This window comes from Canis lupus, chromosome 23 (assembly GCF_003254725.2).
Source record: "Canis lupus dingo isolate Sandy chromosome 23, ASM325472v2, whole genome shotgun sequence".
NCBI classification, from domain to species: domain Eukaryota; kingdom Metazoa; phylum Chordata; class Mammalia; order Carnivora; family Canidae; genus Canis; species Canis lupus.
The window spans coordinates 28,955,259-28,976,877 of record NC_064265.1 but is presented as its reverse complement, the minus strand read 5'-3'; the positions used below and the strand labels follow the sequence as shown (position 1 = coordinate 28,976,877).

General features: G+C 39.7%; 1 protein-coding gene across 3 annotated transcripts in view; it reads left to right on the top strand.

Annotated features, from left to right (window-relative positions):
• The window catches only part of CPNE4 (copine 4), a 670,646-nt gene that overhangs the window by 330,909 nt on the left and 318,118 nt on the right, over window positions 1-21,619 (top strand). For all 3 annotated transcript variants that reach the window (XM_025448963.3, XM_025448965.3, XM_049099801.1), the window contains one exon: window positions 5,835-6,015. In XM_025448963.3, the coding sequence (XP_025304748.1) occupies window positions 5,835-6,015 (181 nt within the window). The remainder of the gene's footprint in view (window positions 1-5,834; window positions 6,016-21,619) is intronic.

Below are 21,619 nucleotides of genomic sequence, written 5' to 3'. Positions count from 1 at the left end.
TGCGATAGAGACATCCAGATGCACACTAGCCTTCCCTGGATATGCTGTGACATTTAAAAAGGCCAAATAATGCCAAAGCAAGCAGAACAGTGATTATGCACTTATTCTTAACACAGTTTTAAGACAAGTTCTGCTCAATTGGTTCCCCTGTGAACTCAAGCTGATTCTTTTCTCTCTTGAGCTCTCTATTGTCTTGGCGTTGTTTGCAACTCATTCAGAACCTAATTAAGTTTCAGGATCAGTTTGTCCTGTTAGAGAGTGTGTGGATATGCTGAAGTGGTGGAGTTGGTGTTTCTTTCTTTTTCTTTTTTTTTTTTTTTGTAACTTAAATTATCTGAGTGAAAGGACAATTATAATTTGCTTCTAAAATTGGCCAAAAGTCAGCTTTCATCAAAATAATTCTCAGCAGACATTAGTCTCTGTGAAACCAGGGTATTGTGTGAAAGGCAACAAAGAGGATTTAAATAGGCCTCAGAAAATGTATTGATAATCTGGTCATATTAATCCTGTTCTCTAACAGAGTGTGAAATTAGTTGTTTACTTCACTTATCTGGAGCTGGAGGTAGCTGATCACTCGCTGACAGAGCCATATTTTGTGATCACCTTTCAGTGGTGAGCTTCAGCTGGACCAAAGCCAAACAATTTGACTTCACTGGCCTATGCACCACCTCCAAAGTCAAGGTCAGGGCTACTGTTCTCTGTGGGCAGCTGGAGAACTCATGAACTCCAGGATATCTGGTCAGGGCTTTCATTTGTGCATGCACATGAAGGTAAGCTAGGACCTAGGCATAATTGTGAAAAGTTAGGAGATCTATCTTTACCATCTCTATATTTCTCTTCTATACTCTATTCCCCACCCCTCATTTGAATTGAAGGTTTATATTGGTTTCATCACCAGTCTACAAACATTATCAAGATGAACATTATTGGAGATGCTGTGGGGCATAGTGTATGACCTAAAGGAAAAAAATAAAGCAAAATTATATATATATATATATATAATCTCCAGAGAGTAACTACTGTGGTGAAATAGACGTGTTGATACTCTGCCCAAATCCCTTTATCAATTTAGTAGATCCATCCCCCAAAAGTGATGAGAGTTGGCCATTAATGGCTTATAGCTATCTCTTTTCTGAAGAATTGACTGCTCTCAGCCAGGGGCGTGAGTACCAAAATTAAGAAGTTATGCTTTCTCTACCCAAGCAAGACTGACTGACCTGGGTTATAACAGGCCAGACCTCTTTACTTAAGGTGAACAAACCCATGGCACATTCCATGCTAGAGAGCCCTCCTTGGAACCGTGCTGAAGCTGGACCTCTGCTGAGACTACCTTCTTGTTTCCTTCACTTTCTATCCTCTGTTCAGTTAATCAAATGCATCTAGATTCCTTTTTTAGGCTCTGCCTCTATGATGCCCAACTTAAGACTTGTAGGAAGCTAATACTACCCATAGATGTGATGAAGCAAAAGGAGGAAACAGTATTACCAAAGTACAGTGAGAGTTAGAACCTTGGAGACAGAATTGCCTGACAGTACCAGAGTCATGTAGGGACTTGCCACTGCTAAGGGACAAGGTAGGATCTAGGAAGAAATCTATTCTTTTCTCCTTCCTCCCTTCTCTGGCTCTGCCTCCCTTCAACCCAACAGGTGTCTTTGTCTGAGCTTCTATCTATGGTGCAAAAAAAGCACCATAGATTTGGCTTACAAACAATGGAAATTTATTTCTCACAGTTCTGGAGTCTGAAAGTTCAATATTAGGGTGGCCTTCAAGATCAGCATGGTCAGGTGAGGGTCCTCTTCTGGGTTACTGACTTCTCATTGTATCTTCACATGGTGGAAAGGCCTAAGGAGCTCTGTGGAATCTGTTTTATAAAAGTACCAATTTCATTCATAAGGATTCCACCCTCATGACCTTATCACCCCAATGTCCCCAACTACTAATACTATCACCTTTGGAGGTTAGGATTTCAATGTCTGAATTTGGGGTGGCACACAAATATTCAGACCATAACAATAGGAAAGTAGCCAACAATGAGCTGGCAGTCAAAAGAGGCCAGCCTTTTAGGTCCCTAAGCAGGAGAAGAAGGGAGAAGAATCAATGAGGAAGGGTAATGACCAGCATAGCTGCCTTTAGATAATCTCTGACTTTTTCTCTTCTTCAGTCCAACCATCATATTGATACCATATTGGTCTTTATCAAATGCTTATTTCCTCATGTCCATTTTCCCAGCTTTAAATCTTCCAAGTGTTTCCCATTGCCTAAAGGAATGATTCATAAAATTTCTGGATCATGTACCTCATTGGTGAAAAAAAAAAAAAAACCTCTGAGCATGGGCCCCATTTCATTTGTTTATTCATTTATAAACTATTTAAATTTTCTACCAACTAATAAATAACTCTGAATACTATGTACACTTATAGGATATATCATTAATAATTATATACATAAATTATGTGCATATTTTACGAAGCTTAATAGTTAAAAAATTTTGGACAGCTTTTGGCACAGTGATGAGATTGTTACCATTGTTTTACTAACTGCCTTGTGATTATGTGAGAGTTATCAGTTAATGTGTATTAATCTTCAAGCTACTGATCTGAGAGGTGGCTGTGTGCTTCAGTGGAGGGTGCTATGCCTGGAAGGTGTGGGCTGGAAAGACAATACATTTAAAGGGTCTAGTAAAACTCTGATCTTAAAGTAATAGTGGGAATTCTAAAAGAGTTCCAGTTGGCCGTGGGAAAATGAATTATTTAATGTTGAGAGCAGTCAGATTATAATAATAATAGCTCCACTTTTGGAGCAGCTACTTTATACCTGGCACAGTGCTAATCACCTTACATACATTATTTTATCTGCTCATCATAGTAACTCTTCAGGACAGGTATAACTATGAGAGAAATTAAGTACCCTGCTCACGGTCACATGCTTAGTGAGTGGAGAAGCTGGAATTTGAACCTAGAAGGAACTCTATGTCTCCTTGATGAAATCTTTTTTTCCATTATACCTCATAATTAAGACTAGACATTGGAGAAGATGTCTCATTCTGTAGAAAAAGCTTGTGTTCTATAGAAAGAGTCAATGGGTCAAGAAAGCAGAGGGATGAAAGGAGCCAATCTGAAAAGGCTATACACTTTATGATTCCAACTATATGACATTCTGGGGAAAGGCAAAACTATGGAGACAGTAAAAAGATCAGTGGTTGCCAGGGGTAATGGGGAAGGGAGGGATGACTAGGCAAAACAAAGAGGATTTTTAGGGCAATGAAACTACTTTGTAGGATACTATGATGGTAGCTACATGCCATTATATGTTTGTCTACACCTGTAGAATGGACAATACCAAGAGTGAACCCTAATATAAACTACGGACTTTGGTTGACAATAATGTGTCAGTGTAGGTTCATCAATTGTAACAGATATACTCTTGGGTACTTTGATGATGGGGAGAATATGCAGGTGTGGGAAAAGGGGGTCATATGGTAAATCTCTGTACCATCTCAATTTTGCTGTGAATGCAAAATTGCTCTAAAAATAGATTCTCTAAGAAAAAATTATTCAAAAATAGAAGGAAAGTATGATTCTGTCTGGAGGTTGAAATAAATCAGGGATATTTTATCCACTGTTCCTTGATAGATTCAAATAATTCTCTGGCTAAAGATATTACATGTGTTAAAAATACCATTGGGCTAGGGGCTAGAAAACAGGCATTCTGGCCCTAGCTCTGTGATTAGAATAATTGTGTGACATGGGTAAGGTGCCAGTTCTTTCTGTGCTGATTTTTCCCATATGTAGAGAAGAATGTCCTCAAATACCTGTTAATGTTCAGTATGGTTGAGCATAGAGCAAGTTTCATCCTCAAACTGACCCCATAACAGATACTAAAGTAGAATTGCAACTTTTTCCCAACTGTAAACTGCCCTTACCTGATATTTAAGAGTAGAGCTTGGAAAACATTTTCTAAAGAGGGCCGTATGGTGAATATTTTAAGCTTTGCAGGCCATTCAGTCTCTGTTGCAACTACTCAATTCTGCAGTTGTAGTGAAAGCAACCACACACAGTACATAAATGAGTGAGCTCGCTTGTGTTCCAGTAAAACTTTACTTACCCAAACAGGGGGTGAGCCAGATTTGACACAGAGGACATAACTTGTCCATTCCTATTTGAGGACATAACTTTGTGGCAGTCACTACAATTTCCCTTCAGTATTTATAGGGAAAAACCTATGTTCACAATAATTAGATAAATAGGGCACTGGAGAGTTGGAATGGGAAAAAAAAAGGAGGGGAGGAAGGAAGGAGAAGAGAGAGAAAATAGAAAAGAAAGAAGGAAGGAACGAAAGTGAAAGAACAATGGAAAGCAAGAGTGGAGAGCTTTGTGAAGGCATTGGGAGAGAAGGTTGGGCGATATCTGCCATGAGAGAGTGGCATTGTCAGATTGGAAAAGGCTTGGTTTTGGCATGGAGCTAGCAGCTAAGTTTGGAGAGACCATTTGGTGTATGTGTGTGTGTGTGTGTGTGTGTAGTGTGTGTAGTGTGTAATGCTGAGGCACACCTATCACCTTATGAAAGAGATGGTATTGTGTACTTGAACATAGTATGGTGCTTTGTACCAAGGGGAAACTCACTGAATATTTATGGAGAAGGGAGGGAAGAGAGGGATCACCCTCACTTTGCAGATGAAGAAATTCCACTCTAGGGCCCTGATACTATGTGAGATTGAGGAAGTCATTGCCATTTTCCTAGGGACTCTACAAGGAACTGAATTCCATGAGGAGGATATTGAATTTCACTTCTGAGAGAATCTTCCAATGTCATTACAGGTCCAGTCCTCCTCAGAGAAGGAGGAGAGTGTTGGTGACCTCAGGGGGATCCCCATAGTCCAGGCCTCCGTGATACAAAGTGTTACTGTAAAGGTTATCATGTGGAGATGGGAAGGGGCCTACAATGCTTATTGTGGCTGCTTTTGCCATGAATTCAGAATCAGAGGCCATGTCTTTCCTGTCTTCCCCTACCCCCCCCCCCCCATTTTAAAGATTATTTATTTGAGAGAAAAAGAAAGAGAGAGATGGGGTTGGGGCAGAGGGAGAAGCAGATTCCCCACTGAGCAGGTGGCCCAACTCCGAGCTCTATCCCAGAACCCTGGGATCATGACCTAAGCCTAAGGCAGACGCTTTACCAACTGAGCCACCCAGGCACCCCTACTTCCCCCTTTGGGTTCTGAATTCTAATGTGGCAGGTAAAAGGGAAGAAAGCTGAGGATGGACTTCCACATTTGGGGCAGAAAATCAGATTCTGGGTCTCTTTCCTGGAGGTGGTTGGCATCTGGAGAGGGTGGGCCAGGGTTAGGAAAGGGATTTTTGGACAGTGTTTTCAGGTAGGAAACCATTCTCTGTGTCATCACATAGAAGGAAGAGAAGAACTGGATTTTTAGGGAGTCTTAGAAACTTGAACTGTGATTAAATTGATTAGCCAATAAATCTGTAAAATTTCCCACAAACCATGCACTTAATGTAGAGCTGGATTACAGTTTACAGTAATTCATTAATTTTATTTCACAAACTGAAAATTTTACTGTGCTAATGCATGCAAAGCATATAGAAAAGTAGCCTTAGCCAAGCACACCAGCACCTGTGGGGGTTCTTGTCATTTCTTTGGTTCTGTTTGTTCATTTGTTTGTTTCACTGGAACTGTCCCACGATGGTGGAAAGTGAAATAATAAATACATTCAGGATTTGAAATTGTTTGTTGAACAATATCTTGAAAGGTAATTGGAAGGCTTTCTCCTTTGACAAATACCATGGTGATTGACCTTTTTCCCTTTTTCTTGCCTAAAACAGAATGAAGAAGATGAGCAACATTTATGAGTCAGCTGCCAATACGCTGGGAATCTTTAACAGCCCCTGCCTGACCAAAGTTGAGCTGCGTGTGGCATGCAAAGGCATTTCTGACAGAGATGCTCTTTCCAAACCAGACCCCTGTGTCATCCTCAAAATGCAGTCCCACGGGCAGTGGTTTGAGGTAGGCATGTCCAAGGAAATGGACAGAAGCATGACTGGGGGATTGATTCAAAAATATTTTTGCATTTCCTGTCTTCAAGTGGTTTATTTTGATGAGAAGGAAAATTCTTGAACTGAATATGACTGTATTTCTGTTTGTACCATGATGTTTTGATGCAGCGGTTTTAATGCCCTGGATATTTTGACATTTACCCTTAATCTTTGTGCTCATTATGGACTTAGTGATCCCTGGGGAAGGACTGCCTTACAGAGGCCACATCATGCAACATTTTTTTTTTTTTTTTTTGGAGTGAAAACTTAATATTAGCTACATTCTATTGGGTGCTCATCAAGGGTCAGGTACTATTCTAAGTACTTTAGGTAAAATAACTAGCCGATCCTCACAATAATCCTCTGAGGAACAGAGAGGCAGGTGAGGAAATGCAGAAAGGTTAAGGATTTTCCCAAGATCATTCAGCTCCTGAATGGAAAACTCTCACATTTACCCTCAGGCTGTTGGACTCCAGAGCCTGAGCTCTGTCTTGCTATTTTATCTTTGATGGTGGACACCGGGGTGGTCTTGGTGGTTTGTGTGGCAATATTGCAGGTTGATTCCGCAGTTGGCTTTTGTTCATTGATTTAAAAGTCAAAACAGATTGGATGAGGACTGTTTTTTTAAATGTTTGGTTTTGATTTTTCCTTTTTGCTTTTAGGTAACTTGTCTGAGTGAGCAATGTTATAAAGCTCCATTCTGAGGTGAATGGTGAGATAGGGAGGAACAAGAGGTGCAGCCCGGGAAGTAGTAGTTATCATCTCACAGGGAACCAGGTACTCTGTGGAATTTGGAGAAGGGATTTGAAGCCATTCTGTGCAGAGCAACAGTAGACAGCTACTTGCTTTGGATCCCTTACAACCAAATCCTCGAGTCTTTAGTACTTCTCCCACTTGTTTGCAAATAGCTGGAAGATGCTCTTCTAGTGGGTAAAGTCTTCCATCCCACAGAAGAAAGAAGGTTCAAAAGACCTGAGAGGCAGCATGTTTGATGAATGAGCAGATGAAACTCAGGTGGAGGCAACTTGGATGGGGGAATGCAGGACAGATGAGCAGTTTGGGAGTCTTTAACTTCAGACTTATCAAGGGCTTATATTGTCAACATAAAACAGCATTCATAGGTGTCTTAATGCGTAATATCTTTTTTCCTTCTAAACAGTCTCACTGACTTTGTTGTTTTATTGTTTTCTGTTTTTTATTTCACAAAATGAAATGGCAGCCTGCATTAGAAAAAAAAGCACACCTTGAAAATTAGAGGAAAGAAATGAGAAAGAAATTCATCTCCTAATGCCATCTTTACATTAGTCTACTATTATTTGTATATATGGCTCTCCCTTCTGGCATTCATATTCTTTTTTTAAATTTTAAATTTAAAAAAAATTTATTTATTTGGGAGAGATAGAGCAAGAGAAGAGAGCATGAGCAGGGATGGAGGGAGGGCAGAGGGAGAGAGAGAAGCAGACTCCCTGCTGATCAGGGAACCCCAAAGCAGGGCTCCATCTAGGAGACTGACCATGACTTGAGCCAAAGGCAGACCCTTAACCAACTGAGCCATCCAGGTGCCCCTGGCATTCATAGTCTTACATGATTCTTATCAGGCATATAAAATTTTCTTTCCTTATTTTATTACCTAGTAGTATGTTTTTCTGTATTGCTGTAATATTCATAATAATAATTTTAAAAGTTGCATAATATCCCATGAATTTATTTAATAGTTTTCCTGTTTTTTCACTTTGAAGTTGCTTCCAAAAATACCCTATTTTAAACTGCAGTGATCATTTTTATGTATAAGGCTTTTCCCTCCTTTTTGAATGAGTTCTTAGGAGACATTATCTCCTATGTACTAGGAAGAGCTATGTACCAGGAAGAACACTATGGTACACTATGTACCAGGAAGAACTGGTACAAAGGATAGGAAACTTTGGGGGCTTTTGGTATGTATTGCTATGTTGCTTTTCTAGAGTGCTCTATTATGTAAGTGTTACTCAAAGGATGGTCTGCACACAGCCACCGGTTCACAAACTCTGTTACAGTGCACAGACAAGAAACTTGCTCCCTGATGTAAATTGACTCACTGCTGCTTCCTTCATTTTAAAAGCTTTACTTTTAAAAACAATACTGTCAGCTGAACTTCCAGCATACATAGTGATAGGCCGATTTATAATCTGGCACTTGGAGAAACACTTCTGTAATATACTTTACACTCTTAGCAGTATACATTCAGGATACAGTAAAAAAAACAAAAAACAAAACAAAAACATAGCCAATGCCAGGCAGCTCATAAAGTATTTAATTCAGGTAATTAGTAGTAAAGGAGTTAGAAATGCTGAGAAAGTAAATAGGGACACTGAGGGAACCCAGGCATTAATGACAAAAGCCTTAGGGTGGGGCAATAGTGTGTTGAGGCCAGCTTGTATAGGCTTGTGAAAGCGGATTCTTAAGTATTCGGAACTTTGCAAGCAGTTTTGATGTGGGTATTTACAACACAAGCATTGGCAAATATTTCAAATCAGGGCTCACCTCCCACCCAGAACCAAGTGTTAAACATTTACCAGCACACCAACTGGGCAAGAGGGGCCAAAGAGGGAGATAGTAGGGCCAGAACCAAAGAGCCATCTAGCACAAGCTGGATCCATGTAAGGGGGCCTGTCTGGTGGGAGCCAGGAAGATAAAGGAGATGCAGATGATGCTGTAAATGTGATCTGAAAGGGAGATGAGGTTACCCCAGCATCTGCCTGCATGTTGCTCTCATGTACCCCGTTAGTGCCTCCCACTGACCAAACTGTGATGGAAGCCTGTTGACAAGGTTTACAGGGAAAGGGTATAGAAATACACTTGAGAGCCAAGAGGTAAACGACCAGCACATAAACCTTTGACAGCTCATGGTAACTTAGATAATAATTTACCCTCTCAGCAAGTAATGCATATTTGTTTAGTGCTAACACCTACTTTGCAGTACAAATTCAGCAAGTGGTCTTATGCTGAGAGTTAGAAGCACACCTGTGCTACGAGTTAAAAGCATCTGACAGTCCATTTAAACCATGTGGCTTTGGGAACCCTGGGTGGCTCAGCGGTTTAGTGCCCTCCAGGGCATGATTTTAGAGTCCTGGGATTGAGTCCCACATCGGGCTCCCCGCATGGAGCCCGCTTCTCCCTCTGCCTGTGTCTCTGCCTCCTTCTCTTTCTGTGTCTCTCATGAATAAATAAATAAAATCATAAAAAAATAAACCATTTGGCTTCTACTATCTATGTTCCATGAAGGCTAGCAAACATGGACAGTGCACTGGGATATCATTTCTTGAGGCATACATTTTCCTATGTCTAGCCCTTCCAACATGTCTGGATTTACAGAGAGATTTCTATGTACACAGTTTCAGAACTGAAAGAAAGCTTTGCAGAAGAGAATTCATGTTGGCTCTGCCCATGTCTTTTTTTATGGAGAAGTCTAGTAATTGCCTAACTGAAGAAAAAAAAAAAAAAGAGAGGCGAAGCTGATTTGCATAATGAAGAGATTATTGGGAGGCAGGGTCAGGATGAGAAAAAAGCAAGGTGAGCTTATCTTTCAGAGGGAATTTTATTTTTTATTTTCTAAAGATTTTACTTATTTATTCATGAGAGACAGAGAGAGAGAGAGAGAGAGAGAGAGAGAGAGGCAGAGATACAGGCAGAGGGAGAAGCAGGCTTCATGCAAGGAGCCCGATGCAGGACTCGATCAGGATCATACCCTGAGCCAAAGGCAGACGCCCAACCACTGAGCCACCCAGGCATACCCCAGAGGGAATTTTAAAGTTTGGCAAAAGAGTCTCTCTCTAGATCAGCACTGTCCAGTGGAACTCCCTGTAATGATAGAAATGTTCTCCATCTGTGCCATCAAGTAAGGTAGCCACTAGCCACATGTAGCTACTGAGCACTTGAAAGATAGATAGTATAACCGAGGAACTAAGATTTTAAAATATTTAATTTAATTAATTTAAGGGTTAATATAAATAGAGTGGTTCCAGAGTCTCTGATGTGCTAGAGAATTTGGCTGGGCTGGGAAGAAGAGGAAAGGGAGTTTGTAAAAATGTTATGGTAGGCTCTTAATTTTAAATTTAAGTGGTTTTGGGAGAGATAGTAACTAGGGATTGACATTTCTTTTTTATAGTGATTGCTGGCCTGTGCTTTTGTAATGGAATCACAGCAGGGAGAGGGCCCATTTTGCCCAGGTTTACAGCTGAGATTATTACTACAATAGTTAGAAGTGCCTTTAGATGGTCTTTCCATATGGAGAGGAGCTGTTTGCTTTTTTAATTGGCTGTAGCCTGTTAGCCCTAGAAAAGAACATTGGCCTCTGAAGTGATCATGAAACTGTAAACCTGATTTTTAGACTCAAAAAGACCTACAGTCTGACCTTCTGTGCTGTTAATAGTATTAAGGGTCAATGAGGATAAATCTGTCTTTGAAATATTGGAAATCAGTTGGTCTTGAAATGCACAAGAGACTCTTGCTCTTTGTAGACCAGCAGAGATTGGGATGAATATAATGAGGAGTGAGAAGTTGGAGAGGATACTTTTGTTTCCTTCCAGAATATGGAGACAGGATGGTGTTCTCGTTGGGTAAAACTTTCGGTATTTCTTTAGTGGCCATGGTTTTACTATCAGAAAGGAAGGAAAAGAATACTTGTAGGTTGGAAATGCATTCCAAACTGAGAGTTTTAGACTTACGATTTAATTTCCCTAATTTGAGACCATAGCCATTAAAAAAAAAATCCTCCTTGCACCCACTCCTGGTCACATAATGGCAAAAGTATATGGTACAGTACAGTGTGATGGTGTGTATTTAGATCATATCTCATTTTCCAATGAAGAGTGGAAATAATTTCCTCCTACCTTCTGGTGAATACTGATATATTCACTAACTTTTGGAACTAAACATCATAGCCAAGTGGGAAAAATTAACACTTCTCAGGGATTCAAAAGACAAGGACCCTGAGAACTAAAGACATTTATTCAGTTTCCTGGAGCACATGCTTTATCCCCTGGGCACATTGGGTGTCCTCCATGAAGCAGAGCTAAGGCCACAATGCCATGGCCTTTGGCAGAAATCCTATAAATCCTGGCAACTTGTCTTCATTGGAAAAAGCCAAATTATTCCCACGTTTTTAGGATGCTGCTCCGATCACCTCAATTACATTTCTACATTTATTTTTAATGCATAGCTATTGAGTTCCTTCATAGGAAGCTCCAAGTAATTCTGAGAACTAATTACCCTTGGATCAATTCCATGGAAACATGTTATATAAATCATGTGCTTTGATGGGTTGTTTGTAGTAATAATTGTTAGTAATAATTAGTGTGGTTATATCTAAAAGTTATCAGTGGACTCTGACGTAAAGTTATTATTATTTATAATAATATATCCATATATTAACATTCACAAAGACCTTCTGCTTACATTATTTCATTTGCTTCTTACAATAGTCTTATGAAAAGGTTATTACAGACATTGAAATTAACTCCAGCATGTATTGGGTATCATGAAAGAATATGATTTGTACCCTCAAAGACCTCAGAGTCTAGTGGAAAAACTCATTCTATCTTAGCGGCTCAGGAGGTCATATGACCTTGAGGAAGAGAACTAAAACAAGGTCAGGACTTAAATGAACTCTTCCTTTTCCTTGAATGTGTGGTGGGTAGATGTTTAATGGCGTCTCAGCCTATCTATAACCAATGTAGTGGGTGGACCCTCACATGTGGTTATTATTATTATTGCAAGATGTCTTTCAGCAATAACCATCAGGGAACTTTGAAAAATAAAGGTTTATTACTTACACAACCTAGAGATTAGGTAGAACACCTGGGGCCACACAGTGAGGTCTTGGGTAGAATGAAAGAAGGGGAGTGTGCACACAGGCCTGGGGTTCTGTTTTTATTGGGGTTAAAGGTGGGGGCCTAGGGTTTTGCAGGCTCACTCTTTATTGATGAATTTTAAATGTAAGAATGGGAATTTTAAGTGCAGGAAGGGAAAAACATGGGGCCCAAATGGTCAGTTTTTTAAATCAATCACGATACCTAAAATAAAAGAGCATCAGTGCCAGAAGGTAGCCTGCCTCTTTATGAAGTCCTGTGGCTGGCTCTGTGTTTATTAGAAATAGTCCTCTTTGAAGTGGATGTCTCTTTGAAAGCCTCAACAATAGGAGCTTAAACCAGGCATCTGCTTAACAACAACAACAACAACAACAACAACAACAAAAATCCCCAATCATCAGGGCCTATACTACAGGGCCTATATACAGACCATCTCAAGGGTGCATAGACTACCTTTATGTGGGATAGGGATAAAAATAAATCACTCCTTCATCTCTCCTTATTTTCCACCTTCTCTCCCCACTCCCTATCCACCTAGATGTAGGGTGTAGTTGCCATATGACCTGACATCCTGCCAATAGCATATGAGGGAAAATATGAGACCATAGGATGGACTTGCCCACTTCCAAATAAATGAAATGTGAACCTCTCAGCAATTTGCTTTTGGCTAGAGGGCTCATGGAAGAGTTCTATGGAACAAGTCTCTTTAATGCTTGGGACAGTAGTGAGCCATCACCCTTTTGTATGAGCCAGGAAGATGAAGCCCAAAATAGTAGTTTTATCTATAACCTGTAACAGAGGTAATCAATTTTCCATTGCTCCAAAGTGCTAGAATGTTATAAAAATGGGTCAGGCAATACGAACATTTGGGTGATGACAAAATAAAGTAGCCATCTATATAAGTTAATTGATACCAGCTAGGAAATAAGTCATTTTACATATATTCTTTCTAATTCTCACAACTACCCTGCAAGGGAGACTTTACTAACCAGGTAAGGAAACTGAGGTTGAGCAGAAATAATAAATCATCCACGGTCACACAGCTAGTAAGTAGTAAAGCTGGAATCTGGTTGATTGCACGAACCAACCTGTATTTTCTTCACCTTACCGGAAGTTATAGACTTGAAGTTAGAGGCCTATGTCTAGTCTCACACATATTCTGTTTGGCCTTCAAGCAAGTTTGTACTATTGGTGTTCAAGCAAGTTTGTACTATTTAACAAAATGTAAAGATCAGGACAGTTTTTTATAAAACTCCAGACTACTACTGAGTAACCAGAAAACCTGGCAACATGGAACCTTTAGTCTTTGTGCAGTGGTGAACTGGATGTGGGTAGCAGGTGCCCATATCCAGAATATGAGTTTGTCTTCTTGTTTCCTGCTAGCCAGCCTGCCCCGCTCACTTGCCCTACTAGTGTGGCCCCGGAAGTATTTGAGTTTAGACCTTACTCCCACACCTGCCTGGGCCGGGTCTCTGAAACATAGCTAACCTCTCATTTGTGGACCCAGACAAGAGCTGAGAAATGAGAATTAAGTCAATTAAAGCATTCCCTCTGGATATCACAAAAAACTTCCTTTTTCAAAAGATTTTCTGTTCACACTTCGCTGACTTGCAGTGTTTCAGTGGCTAACACCTAGCATGACAGATGATAAAAAACAACAGTTTTCTTCAGTTGTTCACAAAGTTTTCACTGTGGTTTCGCATCAAACTCCCATTTGGGAAAACTTTGATGCTGCTTTCTACCTCCCCCTTAACACATCCTTAATAAGAATAATTTCTTTCCTTTATAAAGGTGATATTAGGAATCTTACTCCAAGCACTGAATAGGAAACACAATGAAACAGTAGAGCCAAAAAAAAAAAAAAAAAATTTCCTCCCTGCTGCCTGAGGTCACATCCCTTTGACCAGAGACTGCAGTTGCCTGATGTGCACCCTGTAAGTGATGCACTTGACTAAAGGGAAAGAAGCAAACTGCATTGCATAAGATGCTAAGTGGCTTTCTTATCAATGACATCTCAAAATTGTCAATGTCATGGCGTCTAAGAGTGGAATTGCACAAAATGGGAAATTTGGGGCTGCAAATGAGGAAAAACAGTTTGAACTGAAATCTTAGATTGACTTCTTTTATGTGCCTTGGAGATGATTTATCAGCTGGAAGAATAATGTCTGGCCTCCTGCAGGGGGGAAAGCACCATGACATGGGCTTCATTGCTTCCTTAACTTGAAGAACTGGTGAGCCACACTCTGGACATTAAGACAGAGCTTTGGTTGCCATGGCTTTTTATAAGACCTTGCGTCTCATGATGAGTATTTGAAAGATGAAATTGCAGACCAAGAAAAGAGCTTCAGGAGGCATTTATGATTTAGAGCACTCTGCCTCTAGCTTAAGCCACCTTCAGGATCTCCAAGATGTTTTCAACATGGTTCCTAGATTCCTATTTTAATATTTAACTTGACACACTGCTGACAATCATCTCTTTAAGAAAATCCTATTTCCTTTGTAATTTCAGTCCACTTACTCTTTTTTTACTCATTGTAATGGTGACTTATTAGTGATGATATCTTAAAATATGTTGAGAGTAGTTATATGCTGTATCAGGTAATCTACTCAGTACTTCATATGTGTCATCATATGTAATTACCAGAACAACCTTATAATTTGGGCTCCATATATATTTTATAAAGAGGCACCAAAGGGTTAAGTAATTTGCTCAGAGCGTACCCAAGTAGTAAGAAGAGGAGCTGCGACAAATTGAACCCAGGCTGTCTGACTCCAGTGCCCATGTTATCTCCATAACTCTGTGTCTCCCTCATCCTGGCCTCTGTGGAGATAGAGTAACCCCATATAATGTGACTAGTCATTTAAAATGAACACGTTTGGGTTACCTGGGTGGCTTCGTTGGTTGAGCGTCTGACTCTTGATTTTGGTTTAGGTCATTCATGACCTTTGGGTCTGGAGATCAAGCCTCATGTCAGGCTCCATGCTCAGCACAGAGTCGACTTGAGATTCTCTCTCTCCCTCTTCCTGTGTTTCTCCCCCCCACTCATGTGCACTATAAATAAAAAAATAAGTAAATAAATAAAATCTTTAAAAAATAAAATAAACATGTTTTCCTCTCCTCAGAGAATCCAAGAATTCATTTAAAATTGTTTGCATTTTTTAAACAGAAATTAAATTTATTTTGGTAAATACTTAAAACAGCCTACGCATCCTCCAATTTATATGCTTTCAGCCTGACTTCCTAAAAGTTCCCAGTGATGCATGGCATAGGAGTCCTGAGCTCAGGCTATTGAGCCAGACTAGATTGAAGGGCCTAGTCCAGCCATCATTAGCTGTGCTAGTGGGCAAGTTACCCAAACCCTCTGTTCCTCAGTTTCCTTACCTATAAAATGGGTATCATAATGGTACCCACCTACCATTTAAATGATTCAATGCTTGTAGAATGCTTATAATAGTACCTGGTACTACAGAGTTAGTGCTCAATAAGTGCTGTGATTATGGAACATTAGTCATTTTTCAAGAACTGTTATCTAAATAAAGATGTGCTTTTTTTGGTCCTCAAGTTTTCTGAGGACTAATGCAAATAATATTGCCCTGTGGCTGGAGGCAGAGTAGAGACGTATCTGGAGGTCATTGGAGAAGTAAATTCTGGAGCACTAAATCTGTCACCATTTTAATGATTTTGCATCCCTAGTGTCTACCATAGTGCTTGACACATAGATGCTTGGAATTCAGTAGTTAGATTTCATTTTCATGGTCCATTTCTCCCTGTTCACCTCTAAAGACCCTTGGATTTTTGAGGAACATCTATTCTCATTCAGGAGAATAAGAACTCAGTTGATTAGAACTCACCTACACGATTAGGCTTACTCTTTTCACATGGAGGTTGGATTATTGGTACCTGAGGCAAGAAGTTTGTTTAGAGGGATTTTTTTTTTTTAAGATTTTATTTATTCGTTCATGAGAGACACAGAGAGAGAGAGAGAGAGAGAAAGAGAGGCAGAGACACAGGCTCCATGCAGGGAGCCTGATGTGGGACTCGATCCCAGGTCTCCAAGATCATGCCCTGGGCTGAAGGTGGCGCTAAACCGCTGAGCCACCCGGGCTGCCCAAGGGATTTTCTTTATATGTTCCTATGTAAAGTGTACAGTTGGCATAGTAACTATGTTGATGGAGACATGGATGATGCTTGAAGGACATTTCCTGCTGCTGAGGGATGAAGACCATGTAGCAGCTTATAACCTGTAACCACATTCTGTTAGACTCTGTTTCCTTCCTTATATCTTTTTGATCTTAAACTTCTTTGTGTTCCTCTTCTTTTCTCTTCTCTCTTTTTCTTCCAATGGGGAGAGAGTAGCAGTGGTGAGGGGAAAGGAGAGCTGTAGCTGTGCTTAGCGTTGGTGGGGTTTCCCTTTGTCTTCCCTCCTCCACCCCAGGCTCCATCTGGATTTATCTGCCTCCTGGGTCTCTCATTGAGACAATAGGGGAAAGAGAGTAAATTATTTGCTGAAAACATAATTTCCTTCCACCTAGTTTTCTCCTGTCTGCTTCAAAAGCAACCTGAATGTAGAGGAGGTAGCACGTTTTTCTTGTTGGCTTTCAGGGATTAAATCATTTTTATTTTAAGCCATAGAAATTCCTGGAATGAGATCGAAGTTCTTCAGTGTCTTTATTTGAACCTTAGGACACAAATAATTCTCAACTTCCCCATTCTGAGTCACCACACTGTTTGCTTTGAAGACTTATAAATAGTATTCTGGGGCGGGGGGAGGCTAGCCACTTTGGAGGTATTGCAAACATTTGTTTGAAATATAAATATAAATATAACTTTTTGCTTCTCAACTTTGATGAGGCAATTTGCATATAAAATGCAACCGAAAGCAGCCATTTTGGATGTGTAGTTGGATAAGTTTTGACGAATATATACATACTTGAATAATCACCATTCAAATCAAGATATAGAACATTTCCTAGAATATGTATTAATATTTAAAACATATAACAGGAAACAACATAGATAGTTAAATTTCGACACATCAGAAACCATTAACACGCATTATGTTCCCCTTGATTGACATCATAGTAAGTGACAGAAATCTCAACTTATAAAATAGATTTATACCAATAAAAATATCACCTTTATCTGTTGAGTATATTGGGGTTCTGTGTAAGATTTTTAAAACAGGAACATTTGGTTCCTTAACTAAAAGTCAGAGAAAGAGTACCACAGAAAAGAAGAAAAATAGACCCAGAGCTGGTTTAGCCCAGAATCAAACTAAATTATTTATGCTGACTCACCAGGCTTCCCATCAACCTGAAATCCCTGTGGCTGACAATTTAGGAAGCTGCTATTGCATCCAGGCTTGATATGAAGTCAGTTTGGAAATATGACTGAGGTCTAGCACAGGTTAACTGTGTGACCTGAGAAAGTCACCTAACATCTCTGAGCCTCTCCTACTACCTTGTGTCTAAATAGTTGTTGTCAGGATTAAGCGATTGGCTGGCAGGACAGTGAACTGGCTGACCCTATGAATTCTGGAATCAGACCACTTGGGTTATCCATGTAACCTTATGCAAATGCATCAGCTTCCCTGGGCCTGGTGTTTTCAATATCTGGAACAGCTTCCCTGGGCCTGGGTATTTTCAATATCTGGAACACAGAGACAACAACAACAATAGCAAAATCTTATTCCGTGGGTTTATTATAAAGATGAGATGAGATGATGCATAAGAATTGCTTAACATAGTACTTGGGTCATCGTGAGTACTTAATAAATATTAAATGCCAGTGTTTAATAAATATTAAGTGCCATTATGTTTAAAGGAGATAACGTGTGAAAAACTAATGTGGTTAGCACATCACATAGTGCTCACTATATGGAAGATATTATCAGGAAATGCCTACTTCAAGGTATGTTTAATGCTGGTGACAGGGTTTTCATCTGCCACCAGCCCAGCAAGAATTCTTGATCCCATTTGTCTGTATAAAATAAGAGAAGTTTCAGTGAGAAATTGGGCAAGTCTTTAAGTTTCTGCCAAGTCTCTGACTAACCACTTTGATCGATTGGTTTCAGCTCCCCTGGTCAGGAATTATCTGAGCCTCCTCATCCCCTGCATTCTCTGCATTTTGAAGAAGATGGATAGACTCAGAGCGACTTCATTCCGCTTGCCCACGCTCTCTTATCTGTGCACGGGAATCAGAGAGGCCATGCCGATAACCTTTCTTTTCCATCTTCACTTTTCCATCCTTGCTTTTGTGCCAACACCAGCCCCCACTATTTGGCAGTCTCAGAGAAGAAGTTTCAAGAAATATGTTCCCTTCTGGAAACTCCAGATGTTCTTGGGGTCAGTTTATAGGCTAATTAAATATTTTATCTTGATTCAAGCTCAGAAATGTTCAACTCTCTATCTTGGCTAGTCTGCTTTCAAACACTTGATATTTCAAGTGCTTCCTCTCATCTGAGAATTTAGGCTTAGATATTTTCTTCTTGAATGTGGAGACTAGTTCTTCTTGTGGAAAGATTACAGCTTTGGAACTGTGCATCGAAGCAAGAAATTCTGATACCTTTTTAACCTTCCTTTGGTGAATTCTAGCCTTTTCAAAATAGCTTCTGAGAAATGGATTTAAGGTGGGGGAATCTACTTAAATCTGTTCCTATTGAAGATATACTTCAGCCAGTTTGTTCTAATGACTACTGTTGCATAACAATTAGCCCAACATTTAATGTCTTAAAATAACCATTTTATTAGATTCCTGGATTCTGTGTGTTGAGACCCCATACAGGGCACAGTGGCGATGGCTTATCCCTGTGCCACAATGTCCAATGTCTCAGTAGGGAAGCCTGGAAGGCTAGTAGTAGTCATTTAAGTCTGGGATTTCAAATCATCTGAAGGTGTCTTTACTCTCATGAAAAGCTAGAACTTTTTTTTTTTTTTTCCTTTTTTAAAGATTTAATTTATTTGTTTGAGAGAGAGAGCACAAGCAAGAGGAGAGAGGCAGAGGAAGAAGCAGATTCCCCACTGAGCAAGAAGCCCAACATGGGGCTCAATCCCAGGACCCCAGGATCATAACCCGAGCCAAAGGCAGCTGCTTAACTGAGCCACCCAGGCACCCCTGGAACTTCCGATTAGAGCATCTGCATGTGGCCTTCCATGCACAGGCAGTTTCAGGCCAAGCACAGAGACCCATTCCTTTCATGCAAAGAGTGTTGAATGCTTGCCACACAGTTAAAAAATCTGTATCTGGAAATATTGTTTATTTGAAAAGCCTCATCTTATTATTTACACGAATCTATGATTATCCTAAAGGGTGTAGATAGGGAGAATGTGGGCATGTTTATAATCTTAATTCCCATTTATGCTATTATCTTAAAAGTTTGAAAGATGCAAATACAGAATATTTAAAAGGAATGACTTTTTACTCTGAGTGTGAAACTTAGGAAATGGATAGCCTCAGGAAGTACAACAGAAAGAAACTATAAGTTGAAATCTCTCTCTTGATTTTAAACACCAGTTTAAGGAATAATGTGTATGTATGCTACCAACACTAGATATGACAAAGAAGAAGGAACAAATAAGAGTCATTGGTATCTAATAGTCCTCCCACATTTTCTTTCATTGATTCCTTGGAACAGTCTATAAAATTCAGTCAGTGCTATAATTTTTATTGACAATTTACAGATGAGAGAACTGAAAGGGATTTGTACCAATATTTCCAAGATTATATGGTCAGTACATGTGGAATCTGCTCTCTAAAATCCTCTTGCTTCAAATTTTGGATCCTTTGGTTCTACCTTGAGTCCTCTCCCACTGGTGCCCATTATTCCAAGTCCTGCCCCCTTCATAGAAGCCACTGCACTCATCCATGGCTATGGGAGCCACCAAAGCTGCAACACGATTGTCTCTGTCTTCTTGCTACTTGATTCTTCTCTTGCCCACTCCCTACCTACTACCCTGAAACTTGCCCAACCATATTTTCCAATACAAATAAATATTTTCACAATAATTTACTGGCAAGAAGGAAGTTTATTTTTTGGGTATATAATCTATTATATAGGGAATGTTGGAGGGACTAATTTAAAAACCATGGTTAGGGAGGGCTTATCTGAGGAAGCAGTATTTGCACAGAAACTTGAATAGGGAAAGGAGTGAGACATATGGATGTAGGGAAAGAGTGTTCTAACAGGAGGATGAGCAGAGGCCACGGCACAGACATTTCTTGGCCTATTTAAGGAATAGCAGGGAGACAAGAAGGCTAGAGAGCAGTGGGATATGAAGACAAGAGAGAGGAAATGATGTGGGAGAGGCAGCTAGGGACCAGAATGTGTAGGGCCTGATAAGCTATGGTAGAGATCCTGGATTTTTATTCTAAATATGAAGGAGAGGGGAGAATTGGAAGGCTTGAAGCAGGGAAGTGATTTGCATTTTAAGAGATAACACTGTTTGCTGTGCCAGACAGTGTACAGAGACAAGAACAGATGCTGGAGACGACTCAGGAGCTACTGTATTTGTCCAAATGAGAGATGTAATAGTTTGGATCAGGTGGTAACCATGGAGAAGATGAGAAGTAATTGGAAATGAGAGGTATTTAAAAAGTATACTCTATAAATTTGCTGATGTATTGGATCTAGGGAATGAGAAAAAGAGAAATCAGGAATTATTCGAAAGGTCTGAGCAACTGAGTCAGTTACGATGGGCGATACTAAGGGAGGAGTAGTAGGTCGTGTCAATAATTCTGCAATGAATGTACTTCTAATGGGAAGAGACAGTGTAGTATACAGTGTAATCCTAGTTACAGACTGTTTATATTTTAATCCCAGCTCCATTATTTACCAGTTATAACATCTTTTACAAGTCAATTTCTTCCATTTTCCCATCTGTATAATGGGGACAATACGAGTACCTACATCGTAGGGTTGTTTGTAGATTTAACATACAACAGTGCCTAGCACTTAGAATTACCTAATTGCTAGCCATCACTGTTATTATTAATTTAATTCCGTGAGCATTGATGATTGTTTTCTTAGGGGAAGTGTTGGGTCAAAGGATATACATATATTTTAAGCTTATATGATTGCTTATCCGAATAATCATACCAATGTGCCCCTGCCAGCAAACTGTGAGATACAAAAGAGGTAATTCTTTTAAAAATATTTGAAATATTTAGAGTTTAATATAAAGGCTCCCTGAACCTTTGTCATCCTCTCTTGCCCCAGTCACAAAATGAGGCTTTCCTTGGTTTTGCATCATTTGAGCTCACCTAAGTGATTTCTAATCACTTTTCTGTCCTCTTTCCAAAATTATCTTTACATGAGTATGCATTATAGTTCTTACTATAATACAACATGACTGATCTAAGAAATACTAACATAATTAAAACAACTAATTATTAATGTGTTTTTATTAATGCACAGTGTGTATGTGTGAGTTTGCAAGAGAGTGAGAACATGCATGAGAGAGATGTGAGTTGCATATGTGTGTGTATTAGAACTGAAGAATGAATCCAAACATCTCCAGGTTGTCACCTTTAATTCTGAATGATCACTGCATGTGCTTTATTTAAAGAGAGGAAGAGAAATTGATTTAATAGCCTGTCACATTATACAACACAAGAAGAACTTGGGAAGAGAAAATGCTCTGGTATTCTAAGTGGGAAGAAAAATATTGTGACAGTTCCATGGAGAAATCTCTGTGCAGAGAGAATTGGTAGAAATTATGGTGATGAGCTGA